Below are 17,027 nucleotides of genomic sequence, written 5' to 3' on the forward strand. Positions count from 1 at the left end.
GGTCATTCAGTCATGATTCAGCCCCTTGAGACTGTTGCAGCAGTAAATCAAATTGTGGCTGATCTGTACCCTAACTCCATCCACCGCCCTTGGTTCCCAATCCCTTAATATGTTTTGCTAGGAAAAATATATCATTTCAGATTTGCAATAATTTAACTGCTACTTGCTTTTTCTGGGAGAGTGATCCACACTTCTACACTCCCTTGGGGCTGCACGATGGCACTATGCGGCATGCGGCGCTGTGGTTAGCACTGGGACTGCGGCGCTGAGGACCCAGGTTCAAATCCCGGACCTGGGTCACTGTCCATGTCAAGTTTGCACATTCTCCCTGTGTCAGCGTAGGTTTCATCCCCACAACCCAAAGATGTGACGGTTAGGTGGATTGGCCACACTTAATTGCCCCTTAATTGGAAAAGAAAAATAATTGGCTACTCTAAATTTATTTAAAAGAAACACTGCTGCCTCACTGCCAGGCACCCGGGTTCAATTCTGACCTAGGGTCACTGTGTGGAGTTTGTACGTTCTCCCCGTGTCTGTGGGGGTTTCCGCTGCATGCTCCAGTTTCCTCCCACAGTCCAAAGATTTATGGAGTAAGTGAATTAGCCATGATAAATTGTCCCTTAGTGACCAGGGATGTGCAGGTTCGGTTATGGGTCTGGGCGGCACAGTAGCGCAGTGGTTAGCACTGCTGCCTCGTGGTGCCGAGGTCCCAGGTCCGATCCCGGCCCTGGCTCACTGTCAGTGTGGAGTTTGCACATTCTCCCTCTGTCTGCGTGGGCCTCACCCCCACAACCCAAAGATGTACAGGGTAGGTGTATTGGCCACACTAAATTGCCCCTTCATTGGAAAAGAAGAGAAACCAGGGTCGACAGTCAGAGGGGAATTTCTCTGGTAAGTGTTCTAAGCTTCAAAAAGGGAGAGGAAACCGAGGGGTTATTTATTTTCCGCTACTTGTGTTTGGGTTGAGAATGATGCTAGTAAGTTTCAGGAAATTAACTTGCTGACAGATATCGGGTTATAAGTTGTAGTTTATTTCATGTTGACGTTTTGCTTCCTTGCGCCTACAGGTCAACAATCTTAAATTGTCAGAAGAAATAGAAAATCTGTTGAGTCTCCAGGATGGTGTCATTTTCATCAAAATGGTGTGCAAGATGTGAGTAACCTGACTATTCAGGAATTTTAAGTGATGGTAAGGTGGTTCCCCCCCACTCTCTCACCCTCTCTCTCTTCCCACACACACTCAGTTCTATGTTTGCATAAGACATGATGCTGAATGACTAAACCCAGTTCATAGTCTGTTGGGGAAGGTGCAACAGCAACTTGTGTTTATATAGCACCTTTCACACTGTAACAGTACCGAGACGCTTCGCAGGAGTGTAATTAACAAATATATGGTTTGGACAAGGTCCCGGAGGAACAGCACTAGCTCTCCGTGTCGGCTGTGCTCAGCAGGCAGCACAAGGGCCTGGGTTCAAATCCCACTCCAGAGACCCGCGTGCAGATTCTAGGCTGACACTCGTGTTGCACTGGCGGAGGCTGCCGCCTTTCACATGAGATGTTAAACCTCTCTGACGCTAGTTTATATTTAAAAAAAGAGCAGAGTCGTTCTTTCCAGCTATCCTGAGCTTGTATTTATCCTTGAACCACAATCATTAAAAAATGCACAGATTCTCTGATCATTTATCACATTGGTTTTGGGGTTTTGCTAAGCATAAATTGGCTTCTGCCGTTCCTCCATTACATCAGTGACTGCATTTTATTGGCTGTGAAATACCTTAGGATATCCTGAAGTCACGAGGCGCTATCAAAAAGCAGATCCGGTGAAGAAGGGGGAAAGATGATTATGTGGCTATGTAACATTACCTAAAAGTGGCATTCCCGACCCTTTTAATAATTAACATGTTCTTTATTACAGAAGTGGAAAGGAAAATGACCTACAGATACTTGAGCAATCCATTGAGGAGAGATTTCAATTTATCTGCAACTTTTTAGAATGTAAGCATCGAAGAAATTGCCGCAAAAATTGTTTTCACACTGAGTTTGAAATTGTTTATCTCTTGACTGAATGCCTCCATTATTTTTTGTACTCCAAAGAACTTCCCTTTGAACTATTTTACAAAAGAATTAAATGATTTGGGAATTGTGATGTGCTTCCCCCTAGTGGCTCAGATGGTAAAGACCGCATTGAACTGAGACCCAGGGAGCTGAAGAGTACAGGGCTTGATGCTCTGGTTAGTGCTGAATTAATCAATCTCCACCTACACACTTTTTGTTCGCAATCAACTGACTCGGCTAAAATCCCTGCTCATACCTAGTGGAAACTTCTCACCTGCCCTTTACAAAGAGGACAATGACTCATGGAAGATTAGATTTGCGGCAGCCATTTCTGTCTGTGTTCTCTCCTCATGTTCTTGTCGTTGAATTTGCAGGAGAGTAAGAGATTTGCATTGCAGGGCGGCGGGGAACTGGGCAAATTAAAAAAGCTCTTTCAAAGAGCTGGGATAGCCACAACAGGCTCGGTGAAGCACAGTGCCCACTACACAGTACTGCCCGGGTAATGGGAGTGGGGAGAGGGCGATGGTCATGTTGCTGATGACAGGAAAGCAAGTGGAGACCTCCTCGGGCTATTTTAACTTTGAAAAACTGTAACAGTCAGTTCTTGATTATTGTTGAAAAGGGAGGCCTGCCAAAGCTTTTTATCTTGCACTCCTCAGGAGGAAAACAAGAATGTCCTGATGTGTGCAAGACAAAAAGCTTCGACAACGCGCCTCTTCAACAATATTCACGTTCTGTAGCACCAAGTGATTTCATTCTTGATTAGTCGTTTTTCGTGTTCTGGCGAAGCGTCCTGATGGGTGCAAGGTAAAAGGCTTTAGAATAGAATTCTAGAATTCCTACAGTGCAGAAGGAGGCCATTCGGCCCATCAAGTCTGCACCGGCCCTCTGAAAGAGCACCTACCTAGGCCCACTCCCTCTATCCCTGTAACTCCATAACCCCACCTAACCTGACACCAAGGGGCATTTACCATGATCAATCCACCTAAACTGAATGTCTTTTTATACTAAGGGGCAATTTAACATGGCTAATGCACCCTAACCTGCACATCTGGGAGGAAACTGGAGTACCCGGAGGAAATTCACATAGACACGGGGAGAAAGTCAGGCCCCAGGTTCCATTCCCGGCTGGGTCACTGCCTGTGTGGAGTCTGCACGTTCTCCCCGTGTCTGCGTGGGCTTCCTCCGGGTGCAATGGGTTCCTCCCACAAGTCCCGAAAGGCATGCTTGTTAGGTGAATTGGACATTCTGTATTCTCGCTCTGTGTGCCCGAACAGGCGCCGGAATGTGGCGACTAGGGGATTTTCACAGTCACTTCATTGCAGTGTTAATGTAAGCCTACTTGTGACAATAATAAAGATTATTATTATTCAAGTTTTTTTTTTTCCTCTTGACCGAGTTTTTTTTCAGTTGTTAATTGAATATATTTTGTTGCTGAAATGGGAGAACAAAGATTTGGAGCGGAATCACCTCTTGGAATATTTGTCCTTTTCCCCACCAAGTGTAGATTGTGCCTCAGAGTTACTGTTCCACTACTAACTGGCCCAGTTTCCATCCTTTATTTGTGAAAGGTGAGTGCCAGCGGAGAGGGCTTTACAGTCCATAAGACACAGGAGCAGAATTAGGCCACTCGGCCCATCGAGTCTGCTCTGTCATTCAATCATGGCTGATATTTTCTCATCCCCATTCTCCTGCCTTCTCCCCATAACCCCTGATCCCCTTATTAATCAAGAACCTATCTATCTCATTCTTGAAGACACTCAGTGATTTGGCCTCCACAGCCTTCTGTGGCAAAGAGTTCCTCAGATTCACCGCCCTCTGGCTGAAAAAATTCCTCCTCATCTCTATTTTAAAGGATCGTCCCTTTAATCTGAGATGGTGTCCTCTGGTTCCAGTTTTTCCTACAAGTGGAAACATCCTCACCACGTCCACTCTATCCAGACCTCGCAGTATCCTGTACGTTTCAATAAGATCCCCTCCCATCCTTCTAAGCTCTAACGAGTACAGACCCAGAATCCTCAAAAGTTCCTCATACGACAAGTTCTTCATTCCAGGGATCATTTTTGTGAACCTCCTCTGGACCCTTTCCAAGGCCAGCACATTCTTCCTTAGATACAAAACTGCTCATAATAATCCAAATGGACCAGAGCCTTATACAGCCTCAGAAGTACATCCCTGGTCTTGTATTCTAGCCCTCTTGACATGAATGCTAACATTGCATTTGCCTTCCTAACTGCCGACTGAACCTGCACATTAACCTGAAGAAAATCGTGAACAAGGACTCCCAAGTCCCTTCGTGCTTCTGCTTTCCGAAGCATTTCCCCATTTAGAGAATAGTCGAATCAATTCCTTCCGTTCATACACTTTCCAACCTGTGGAGGGAGGGGCTGGTTCAGTGGCTAGTGACCAGGAATGGAGGCATCTAAATGTAATGACTCAACTGCATGGGCCAGGATGAGATCCGCCACACCATGTTTTACTTTTGCTGTATCCTTTTGATCCGAGAGACTGTGTGCGCCAGAGACTGTGTGCGCCAGTCACTCAATAGCAAGACATCTTCTACTGTTTGTCTCTAAATGACCTGCAGGAAGTTCCACTGGAATAACTGATAATCATGTTCTGTACTTGCAGGTTCTGAAGTCAAGAAGAGTCAGTCAGGTAAGTGTTCCTCCAGAAAGTTAGTTATATCTTTGAGGACTGTGGATTGCAGAAACTGAGAGGCGCTTTGCTTTCTGTAAGTGGGCGTGGCCATGTAGTCTTAATGTTACCGCAGTAATAATCCAGAGAATGTGACCTCAAGATTGTAAGAAATAGGGGGCCATAACCTCCAAACTCCCCAGGGTGGGATTTGGCCAGTAGTCTGAATATGCGCTGGGGAATCCCTCTCAGAACGTCACAGGCAAGGGTTTGCTGGCAAATGCCCAGAAGTGCTAACTTTCCCTGGAACTGAGACCCATCCGGAAATGTGATTTAAATCACTAAATTTGGATGGTTCCGCCATGGTTGTACAAATAGTTAGAATAAGAACATAAGAACTAGGAACAGGAGTAGGCCATCTGGCCCCTCGAGCCTGCTCCGCCATTTAATGAGATCATGGCTGATCTTTGTGGACTCAGCTCCACTCTCCGGCCCGTACACCATATCCCCGAATCCCTTTATTCTTTAGAAGGTATCTATCTTTTTCTTAAAAACGTTTAAAGAAGGAGCCTCAACTGCTTCACTGGGCAAGGAATTCCAGAGATTCACAACCCTTTGAGTGAAGAAGTTCCTCCTACACTCCGTCCTAAATCTACTTCCCCTTATTTTGAGGCTATGCCCCCTAGTTCTGCTTTCACCCGCCAGTGGAAACAACCTGCCTGCATCTATCCTAACTATTCCCTTCATAATTTTATATGTTTCTATAAGATCCCCCGCATCCTTCTAAATTCCAACGAGTACCCTCCCAGTCTACTCAACCTCCCCTCGTAATCCAACCCCTTCAGCTCTGGGATCAACCTAGTGAATCTCCTCTGCACTCCCTCCAGTGCCAATATGTCCTTTCTCAGGTAAGGAGACCAAAACTGAACACAATACTCCAGATGCGGCCTCACCAACACCCTATACAACTGCAGCATAACCTCCCTAGTCTTGAACTGCATCCCTCTAGCAATGAAAGACAAAACTCGATTAGCCTTCTTAATCACCTGTTGCATCTGCACACCAACTTTTTGCGACTCGTGCACCAGCACACCCAGGTCCCTCTGCACAGCAGCATGTTTTAACATCTTACCTTTTAAATAATAATCCATTCTGCTGTTATTCCTCCCAAAATGGATAGCCTCACACTTGGCAACATTGAATTCCATCTGCCAGACCCTAGCCCATTCACCTAACCTATCCAAATCCTTCTGCAGACTTCCGGTATCCTCTGCACTTTTTGCTTTACCACTCACCTTAGTGTCGTCTGCAAACTTTGACACATTGCACTTGGTCCCCAACTCCAAATCGTCTATGTAAATTGTGAACAACTGCGGGCCCAACATTGATCCTTGAGGGACCCCACTAGTTACAGGTTGCCAACCAGAGAAACACCCATTTATCCCCACTCTCTGCTTTCTGTTAGTTAACCAATCCTCTACCCATGCTACCACTTTACCCTCAATGCCATGCATCTTTAGTTTATGCAGCAGCCTTTTGTGTGGCACCTTGTCAAAAGCTTTCTGGAAATCCAGGTATACCACATCCATTGGCTCCCCGTTATCTACTGCACTGGTAACGTCCTCAAAAAATTCTACCAAATTAGTCAGACACGACCTACCCTTTGTGAACCCATGCTGCATCTGCCCAATGGGACAATTTCCCTCCAGGTGCCCCGCTATTTCCTCCTTAATGATAGATTCCAGCATTTTCCCTACAACCGAAGTTAAGCTTACCGGCCTATAATTACCTGCTTTCTGCCGACCTTTTTTTAAACAGTGGTGTCACGTTTGCTACTTTCCAATCCTCTGGGACCACCCTAGAGTCTAGTGAATTTTGATAAATTATCACTAGTGCGTTTACAATTTCCCTAGCCATCTCTTTTGACACTCTGGGATGCATCCCATCAGGGCCAGGAGACTTGTCTACCTTTAGCCCCATTAGCTTGCCCAATACTGCCTCCTTAGTGATTACAATCATCTCAAGGTCCTCACCTATCATATCTTTATTTCCATCAGTCACTGGCATGTTATTTGTGTCCTCCACTGTGAAGACTGACCCAAAAAACCTGTTCAGCTCCTCAGCCATTTCCCCGTCTCCTATTATTAAATCTCCCTTCTCCTCTTCCAAAGGACCAATATTTACCTTAGCCACTCTTTTTTGTCTTATATATTTGTAGAAGCTTTTACTATCTGCTTTTATGTTCTGAGCCAGTTTACTTTCATAGTCTACCTTACTCTTCTTTATAGCTTTTTTAGTAGCTTTCTGTTGTCCCCTAAAGACTTCCCAGTCCTCTAGTCTCCCACTAATTTTTGCCACTTTGTATGTTTTTTTCCTTCAATTTGATACTCTCCCTCACCTCCTTAGATATCCACGGTCGATTTTTCCCCTTTCTACCGTCTTTCTTTTTTGTCGGTATGAACCTTTCCTGAACACTGTGAAAGATCACTCGGAAGGTTCTCCACTGTTCCTCAACTGCTTCACCATGAAGTCTTTGCTCCCAGTCTACCTTAGCTAGTTCTTCTCTCCTCCCATTATAATCGCCTTTGTTTAAGCACAAAACACTAGTGTTTGATTTTACCTTGTCATCCTCCAACTGTATTTTAAATTCCACCATATTGTGGTCGCTCCTTCCAAGAGGATCCCGAACTATGAGATCATTAATCAATCCTGCCTCATTACACAGGACCAGATCTAGGACCGCTTGTTCCCTTGTAGGTTCCATTACATACTGTTCCAGGAAATTATCCCAGGCACATTCTATAAACTCCTTCTCAAGGCTGCCTTTACCAACTTGGTTAAACCAATCGATATGCAGATTAAAATCTCCCATGATAACCGCTGCACCATTTCTACATGCATCCGTTATTTCTTTGCTTATTGCCTGCCCTACCATCCTGTTACTATTTGGTGGCCTATAGACTACTCCTATCAGTGACCTTTTCGCCTTACTATTCCTGATTTCCACCCAAATTGATTCAACCTTGTCCTCCATAGCACCAATATCATCCCTTACTATTGCCCGGATGCCATCCTTAAACAACAAAGCTACACCACCACCCTTACCGTCCATTCTATCCTTTCGTACAGCCTGATACCCTTGGATATTTAACTCCCAGTCGTGACCATCTTTTAACCATGTTTCAGTAATGGCCACTAAATCAAAGTCATTCACGATGATTTGCGCCATCAACTCATTTACCTTATTTCGTATACTACGAGCATTCAGGTAAAGTACACTTATGCTGTTTTTTATGTCTTTGTTATGAATCCTAACACCTTGATCAGTAACTTTTCACAATTTATTTTTCCTCTTACCCTTTCTCCTAATTTTCCTTGTCTTTGAACCCATATCTCTACATAATAACCTGTCACGTAACCTGCTGCCTTGGTCTCCATTAACCATTATACTGTCCATAGCTTTACACTTCCCTTCCCCCCAACTTGCTAGTTTAAAGTCCTTGTGACCAACCTATTTATCCTATTCGCTAGAACACTGGTCCCAGAATGGTTCAAGTGAAGACCGTCCCAACGGTACAGGTCCCTCCTGCCCCAGTACTGATGCCAATGCCCCATGAAATGGAATCCCTCTTTCCCGCACCACTCCTTTAGCCACGTGTTAACTTCTCTAATTTTCTCAACCCTATGCCAATTGGCACGTGGCTCGGGTAGTAATCCAGAGATTATAACCCTGGAGGACCTGTTCTTTAATTTAGTCCCTACTGTTTGATAATCCCCAAACAGGTCCTCTTTCCTAGTCTTACCTATGTTGTTAGTCCCAACGTGGACCACAACAACTGGATCCTCCCCCTCCCTCTCCAAAATCCTTTCAAGCCGATCAGAGATGTCCCTCACCCTGGCACCGGGCAGGCAACATACCATGCGGGACTCTCGATCTGGCTTACAAAGGATGCCATCAATCCCCCTAATTATAGAATCCCCTACAACTACCACTTGTCTTTTTGCTCCCCCCTCTTGAATGGCTTCCTGTACCACGGTGCAGTGGTCAGTCAACGCATCCTCCCTACAGCCCTCTTCCTCATCCACACAGGGAGCAAGTACCTCATACCTGTTGGACAAGGTCAAGGGCTGAGGCTCCTCAACTCCTAAACTCAGGATCCCCCTACCTGCCTCCCTTGCAGTCACACCACTCTGTCCCTGACCACTGTCCGAATTAACAGTACTTATTTCTACCGGGTGTGACTGCCTCCTGAAACAAAGCATCCAGGTAATGTTCCCCCTCCCTGATGTGCCGCAGTGTGTGCAGCTCCAGCTCATCAATTCTGAGCCGAAGTTCCTCGAGCAGCCAACTCTTGCTGCAGATGTGGTCACTGACGGTCTCAATGGGATCCACCAGTTCCATCGTCATACAGCAACAGCACATCACCTGTCCAGCCATAATCAATTAGTTAATTAATTTAAATAATAATTCAAAAACATTTTTTTTTATAGAACCTCAAGGATAAACCCGAACACAGCCCTCTCTTGCCACTCACCCAAACTCAGTCACTCACCTAAACTCAGATGCACTCTGTTCCAATCAGCACTCCGTGACTAAAGGCACTCCTGCCACACCTTTTGTGCACTCACCTCTCCCAGCACTGTCCCGGCTCTCTCTCCTCTCGCGCTGTTTTTCGCTGTCCCAGCTCTCCTCCCGCGCTTTTTAAATCTCCCGGCTCCCTCCTCTCGCGCTGTTTTCGCTGTCCCGGCTCTCTCTACTCTCGCGCTGTTTTCGCTGTCCCGGCTCTCTATCCTCCCGCGCTTTTTAAATCTCCCGGCTCTCTCCTCCCGCGCTGTTTTCGCTGTCCCGGCTCTCTCTCCTCTCGCGCTGTTTTTGTTGTGAATAGAATAGAATAGAACATACAGTGCAGAAGGAAGCCATTCGGCCCATCGAGTCTGCACCGACCCACTTAAGCCCTCACTTCTACCCTATCCCCGTAACCCCATAACCCCTCCTAACCTTTTTGCTCACAAAGGGCAATTTTATCATGGCCAATCCACCTAACCTGCACGTCTTTGGACTGTGGGAGGAAACCGGAGCACCCGGAGGAAACCCACGCAGACACGGGGAGAACGTGCAGACTCCACACACACAGTGACCCAGCGGGGAATTGAACCTGGGACCCTGGCGCTGTGAAGCCACAGTGCTAGCCACTTGTGCTACCGTGCTGCCCATACTCACAAAAAATTAGCAGAATGAAAACCTCTTTTAACTTCTCTCTCTCTCTCTCTCTCTCTCCTCCTCCCCCCCCCCCCCCCCAACTTCGCAACTTCGCACTCCTCCACCAAGGATGCCTGCAGACCTGACCTAGGCCCCCTCCCCCCTCCGCCTCCTGTTATGGAGCAAGAGTAGGCCATCCAACCGTGTGAGCTTGCCTGTTCATATGACTATGGCCTTAACTCTACTTTCTTGCTAGCCCTGCCATAAGCCTTGACTCCCTTGTAGATCAAAAACATTGTTTGACAGTCTAACGTATGTCTGAGCTCAAGTTGGAGAATTTCAATTCAGTTTTTAACCACCAAAATCTGGAAATAAAAAGCACGTCTCAGTCGAAGCTGTCGGATTGTTATGAAAAGCCCAGATTCACTAATGCCCTTTGAGGAAAGAAACAGGCCAGACTGGGGCAGACTACCTCTCTGTGACTCCAGTCTCACACCAGCATGGTTATTTAACTGCAAACATTCACCTGCAGTTCATGAAGTCCTATTCTAGGTGCCTAGGATAGATCCAGGGACTAAACTTATCATAGAATCATATCATAGAATTTACAGTGCAGAAGGACACCATTCGGCCCATCGAATATGCACCGGTCCTTGGAAAGGGCACCCTAGCCAAGCACACGCATCCACCCTATCCCCATAACCCAATAACCCCACCCAACGTTTTTGGATACTAAGGGGCAATTTAGTGTGGCCAATCCACCTAACCTACACATCTTTGGACTGTGGGAGGAAACCGGAGCACCCGGAGGAAACCCACGCAGACACGGGGAGGATGTGCAGACTCCGCACAGACAGTGACCCAAGCCGGGAATCAAACCTGGGACCCTGGAGCTGTGAAGCAACCGTGCTAACCACTGTGCTGCCGTGAGAGAGAGTGAGAGCATGCGAGAGAGAGAGAACTTGCATAGTTACAAGATTTTATTTACACAGTCACGCTTTACAAGCATGCATCATCAAATCCAACAACCGCCCTCCTCTCACTGTGCTATATATAGATGTCCATGGGGATCATAGGCTGTTCTCCCCTTGGAGAGCTGACTGGTGATGATTTAATCTGAGGGCCACCAGTGAATCACCAGTTATTGCCCAATGCATGCATACAATTATAACAATTAATATCCAATTCACGAGAAAGCCCACCACCACCGCATCAGAGTAGCTGTGTGGATGGGCAATAAATGCTGGCCTCACCAAAGATGCATAAATCCTGAGCATGTGAATATGAACCAAAAGGTTTCTTCAGTCTAAGATGTGAGAAGTGGCAGCCGTCTAACTGTTTCCTGTGAAAGAGCAGGCCCCTAGGTAACTGCCCCCCAGCCTCTGTTTGAGGTACATCATCCTTGTCCCTCTCCTTCCCGCTGATCCTGAACCCTTGCCCAGTCCCCTCTTCCTCATTCACCAAGCAGTTGTGGAACAAATGAAAAAAGATGAATCTAGAAGAGACTTTGGATTCCTGGTAGGATCAACATGTCCAGCCAGTGCGGGGCAGCAGGCAATAGAACTACTGGAATGATGAGCTGTGTAGAGCCACAACATTTGAGTACAAGTCTGAGGACAGCTTGATCCACATGTACAGAGCTGTGGTCAGATTGCACCCTGAGTAATGGAGGTCAAAACCAGGGAGATGGTCAAACACTGGAGACATTGTAGGAAAGCATCAGCGAGGTGAATTTGCTTAAAATGTACAGCACAGAGGGCAGCACAGTGGTTAGCATTGCTGCCTACGGCGCTGAGGACCTGGGTTCGAATCCCGGCCCTGGGTCACTGTCCGTGTGGAGTTTGCACATTCTCCCTGTGTCTGCGTGGGTTTCGCCCCCACAACCCAAAAGATGTGCAGGATAGATGGATTGGCCACGCTTAATTGCCCCTTAATTGGAAAAAAAAAATAATTGGGTACTCTAAATTTTTTTATTTTTTTTTTAAAGAAAGAAAAAAATATATACAGCACAGAAACAGGCTGTTCAAAGTAACATGTACCTGTTATTCTTTGTGCTCCACATGAGCCTTCTCCTCCCATCCCTAATTCAGCTCACCCCATCAGCTTTTATTGCATTCTCCCTCGTGTACTCCTCTAGCTTCTTCTAAAATGCATGTACACTATTTGATGTTTTTCTTCATTCTTTCATGGGATGTGGGTGCCCCTGGCAACATTTTTTTTGTCCATCGCTGTTGAAATCTACCATGCGGTTGAAGTGTAGTCTCGTATACACTTTGAACTCAGTAGAAATTTAAGTTACACGTCTTGGGTGCGAGATGAAATCTTTTATTGTGTCTATTGATTATAATTGAGAGTTTGAGATCTTCTTGTGGTTACAAATCAAATGTTCTTAATAAAGCCCTTGCCAGCAAAAGACTTTAAGAGATTTAATCGACTTAGTAGTTTACAAACAGATTTAACTTTCAAAATACAGTAATGGTTTCTTGCTCAAAGCAAAAATAGCGTGCGCAGACTTTAAGAGTTCGAGTGGAAATATGAAAATACGAAATAAGGATAACAAGTAGTTAGGAAAAAGATATAGAGTGATCCTGGATGGAAAATAGCTGCCCGGACCTCTATGTTTAAGGAGAATGTTATCAGTCTGACTCCATCTGTCCCTACCCCTGCAATGTGCTGATTGGCTTGGGTGAGTCTCAAATGCATTTGTTTGAATAGTCAGTTGACAATCATCAATATGCAACATAGCTGTAGATATGTTGCTTTTTAGATGCTTGTGTTGGAATGTGAGTTATACTTTTAATCAGCTCTGGTTTCTGCTGGTTTTTCTGCTGACTGCTATATTATTCATATTCTGAACAATGGTAGATTCATGTTGTCATGGTGCTTATTTTGACCTTGATCAGATTGTGGTAATGAAACTAATTTGAACTTTTGCAAGTCTCTTCATTAGAGCAATGGACAGTTTATAATGTCAATTTAATCTTTCGGTAAAAATGTTGCATTAGCTTCTAGCTAGCCTGCAGATGTTTCAAATTCTGTGCTTTTGTTACTACAAGTTGTGTGCTTTTGTAATCTAAGGTTATGCTTGAAGTCTTATGATGAAATCCATTTAAAAATGGATTTCAAACTGGGCTTTAGTATTTACATTAAAAACAACTTCCCACAACTTCAAAGGGAGGTTGCGCTGTACCAGATGTCTCTGTTGACGATATATTGGGAAACCTTAGATCTTCAATTTATAGACATTTTGGATTGTCTCAAGTAGCTATGAAAATTGAATCAAAATATGACATCCCTAAAGGCTTTCCAGGCCATTACAGTCAACCACATTCTTGTGGATCTGGTGAGATCTCGGCCAAACCAGGTACGGTGGCAGAGCTCCTTCATTAAAGGACATTAGTGAACCAGGTGGGTTTTTCCGACAATCGAAGACACTGGTCATGGTCATCATTATCGAGGCGAGATTTAAATTCCAGATTTATTATTTGAAATTTAAAATCCACCAGTGACCGTGGTGGGATTTGAACCCACGTCCCCAGAGCATTGTCTGGGCCTCTGGATTACTAGTCCAGTGACATTATCACTCCACCATTGTCTTCCCCCAGATGATGTAGTAAGTTCCACATTCTCGCCATTCTCTGGAGAAATTTCTCCAAATTTGTTAGTAACTTCTCCGTGTGGCCTCTAGTTTGGAAGACCTCCTGTGTCACCGCTATGCCTCCTTTAGAGGGATAAGAGCCGCAGCTGGCAGCCTTTACTGATGGGTACAATCTTTGCCAAAGTATGGTTAAGGGAATAGCAAGGGTAAACCGGAAATTGTTTTTGAGAAACTAGTGCAATTTAAGACCGGAAGCGAAAATGCTTCATGGAACATGAGCAACTCACAAAATTATCCTCCGTGAAACCCTGGAAATCATTCATGAAAAGGATGAGATGCTTCAGCAGAGGAATGCAAATGTTGCCCTAAATCAGAGAATTGAGATGGAGTGAGTAACCTTTCTCCTTTTAGTTATCTTGCCAATGGGTCTTGGTGAAGGATTCCTTTCCGCCAGCAACAGAAACCTGGTCGGACAAAAATAAACTTGACCCCCGAGACACACGAATCAGATCTATCATTAGAAAAAATGATCAAAGAACAGTCAAATTGGTAGATTTTTGAAAGTGACTTAAGAGGAGAAGAAAATGGAGAAACCAATTTAAGGAAGAAGTTCCAGAGCTTTGGAACTAGAAAATTGAAGTCTGTGGTGATGGAGCATTAATATCAGGGGTGTGTAAGAGATCAGAATTCGAGGAGCACCAAGATCTCGGAGGGTTAGGAAGATGAGTAATAAATTGCAATTCAACACTGGGGAGGGATGTTTATATGGGACAGGTAGAATTGTTTTATAACGTACAACCTTTTTGCTCGTGCCATCTGGAAATGTTAGTGATTATCCTACTAACTGAGATCAGCTGTTCTGCTGAGAATCATATCCCTGTAACATCCTCATTCCTCTTACTTAACTGCAGACTTGAGCAGGTACAAGCCCACCGCTGGAAGTCTGGTCTCCTTGCAGAAGATCTTGCACAGAGAGGATGTGGAACTTGAGATGGCAAAGGTGAGCCAGTCTGGACCATTTGTGCATGCAATCTGAGGTGTGTGTCGTATGTGGTCTTGGTGACGGGCATGAGAAAAGGCTGTTTTTACACTCTTCCCAAGTCAGACGGGTGCTTCATAGATTTCATAGAATTTACAGTGCAGAAGGAGGCCATTTGGCCCATTGAGTCTGCACCGGCTCTTGGAGAGAGCACCCTACCCAAGGTCAACACCTCCACCCGATCCCCATAACCCAGTAACCGCACCTGACACTAAGGGCAATTTATCATGGCCAATCCACCTAACCTGCACATCTTTGGACTGAGGGAGGAAACACGAGCACCCGGAGGAAACCCACGCACACACGGGGAGGATGTGCAGACTCCGCACAGACAGTGACCCAAGCCGGGAATCAAACCTGAGACTCTGGAGCTATGAAGCAATTGTGCTAACCACTATGCTACCATGCTGCCCACAGCCCTCAGCATGCAACATTGTCATCCCTGAGAAGCAAGGCAATTGTGCAGGCCCAAATTCGGTCCCTGGTTTTATCTTTTCTACGTTACCTGATGGCAGTCAGGCAGAGACAAGGGTGCCATCTTTATCCCCAGGGAAAGGGAGAAAAACATTAACCCCTGATTTTGCTTCTGATTGCTGTCCAGCAACCCCTGCTGGGAAGTAGATCTTTATACAAAGAACAAAGAAAAGTACAGCACAGGAACAGGCCCATCAGCCCTCCAAGCCTGTGCCAACCTTGCTGCCCGTACCTTGGGTATGGACAGGTTGCGATTACCTCTTTGGTGAAATAGCCAACATCTGCTGTTTGTAGCTTGTGTAGGCAATTTTGGAATCTGAAACTATACCACTGTATGAGCCTTTTAGATCAGAAGGTTGGGGGTGAGGGAGTTTGTCTCAGTGACTTACTGTACCAGTGGAGTTCCACATACGGTGAAGACTAAGGCATGTGCCATTAATCTGGCCGAGAACACCACAAGGTCTTGCCACTGAAGAGTATCAAAAGCACTCGCACGTTACTGGAAACAAGACTGGGCAGGTAATGTGATATGAGATCAGAAAGTGAGGTCTTTAATCATTGTCAATTTTTGTGTTCTTTACAGGTGGTTGTTCTCCTCCTTCATCTCCAGGCCATGGCCAAGAAAAACCCCTGGGAGTTTGAGTCTCTTGACATAGACACCCAGGTAAACAACAAAATGTGCCTTTGTCTGACTGCGTGTGCATGCCCCCCTCCTTTCTTGGCTATGGGCAATGCTGGCAAAAGCTGGCCTTCTCATTAACCCACTTCAATCCATTCGATGATGGTGCTCCCACATTGAGGACTTCCAGGATGTTGACCCAATAGAAAGGATTGTTATTGATTTCCCATGACATTTGTGGCAGAGGTCACGGGGGATTTGGATTTGTTTATTGTTACGTGTACCGAGGTACAGTGAAAAGTATTTTTCTGTGTGCAGCTCAAAGATCATTTAGTACATGGGGGGAAAAAACAGCGTAATAAGGCAACACAAGGTACACAGTGTAAATACATAGACACAGACATCGGGTGAAGCATACAGGAGTGTAGTATTAGTCAGGTCAGTCCATAAGACGGTCGTTTAGGAGTCTGATAACAGCGGGGAAGAAGCTGTTTTTGAATCTATTCATGCATGTTCTCAGACTTTTGTAACTTCTGCCCGATGGAAGAAGTTGGAAGAGTGAGTAAGCCGGGTGGGAGGGGTTTTTGATTATGCTGCCTGCTTTCCCCAGGCAGTTGGAGGTATAGATAGAGTCAGTGGATGGGAGGCAGGTTTGTGTGATGGACTGGGCGGTGTTCACGACTCTGAAGTGTCTTGCGGTCCTGGGCCGAGCAGTTGCCATACCAGGCTGTGTTGCAGCCAGATCGGATGCTTTCTATGGTGCATCTGTAAAAGTTGGTAAGAGTCGATGTGGACATGCCAAATTTCCTTAGTTTCCTGAGGAAGTATAGGCGCTGTTGTGCTTTCTTGGTGGTAGCGTCGACGTGGGTGGACCAGGACAGATATTTGGAGATGTGCACCCCTCGGAATTTGAAGTTGCTAGCCATCTCCACCTCGGCCCTGTTGATGCTGACAGGGGTGTGTACAGTATTTTGCTACTTGAAGTCAATCACCAGCTCTTTAGTTTTTCTGGCATTGAGGGATAGATTGTTGTTGTTGCACCACTCCACTAGGTTCTCTACCTCCCTCCTGTACTCTGACTCGTCTTTGTTTGAGATCCTGTCGTCAGCAAACTTGTAGATGGAGTTGGCTGCAGTCGTGTGTGTATAGAGAGTACACAGCCTTGCGGGGCCCCGGTATTGAGGACTATCATGGAGGTGTTGTTGTTTATTCTTACTGATTGTCCTCTGTGGGTCAGAAAGTTGAGGATCCAGTTGCAGAGTGAGGAGCCAAGTCCTAGGTTTTGGAGCTTTGATATAAGCTTGGCTGGGATTATGGGGTCGAAGGCAGCGCTGTAGTCAATAAATAGGAGTCTAATGTAGGAGTCCTTGTCGAGGTGCTCTAGGGATGAGTGTAGGGCCAGGGA

At 45.6% G+C, this 17,027-nt stretch overlaps 1 protein-coding gene across 5 annotated transcripts in view; it reads left to right on the forward strand.

Moving 5' to 3' along the window:
• Nucleotides 1–17,027, forward strand: part of LOC140392141 (nuclear mitotic apparatus protein 1-like) — a 177,701-nt gene that overhangs the window by 86,429 nt on the left and 74,245 nt on the right. For 4 of the 5 annotated variants that reach the window (XM_072477486.1, XM_072477487.1, XM_072477485.1 and 1 more), the window contains exons 3-7: nt 1,068–1,153; nt 1,916–1,995; nt 4,687–4,713; nt 14,402–14,490; nt 15,587–15,667. In XM_072477486.1, the coding sequence (XP_072333587.1) occupies nt 1,068–1,153; nt 1,916–1,995; nt 4,687–4,713; nt 14,402–14,490; nt 15,587–15,667 (363 nt within the window). Of the gene's footprint in view, nt 1–1,067; nt 1,154–1,915; nt 1,996–2,161; nt 2,232–4,686; nt 4,714–14,401; nt 14,491–15,586; nt 15,668–17,027 lie in introns of those variants that run through there. The other variant, XM_072477489.1, reaches the window with a different exon arrangement.

Source organism: Scyliorhinus torazame, chromosome 15, assembly GCF_047496885.1.
Source record: "Scyliorhinus torazame isolate Kashiwa2021f chromosome 15, sScyTor2.1, whole genome shotgun sequence".
Classification (NCBI taxonomy): Eukaryota; Metazoa; Chordata; class Chondrichthyes; order Carcharhiniformes; family Scyliorhinidae; genus Scyliorhinus; species Scyliorhinus torazame.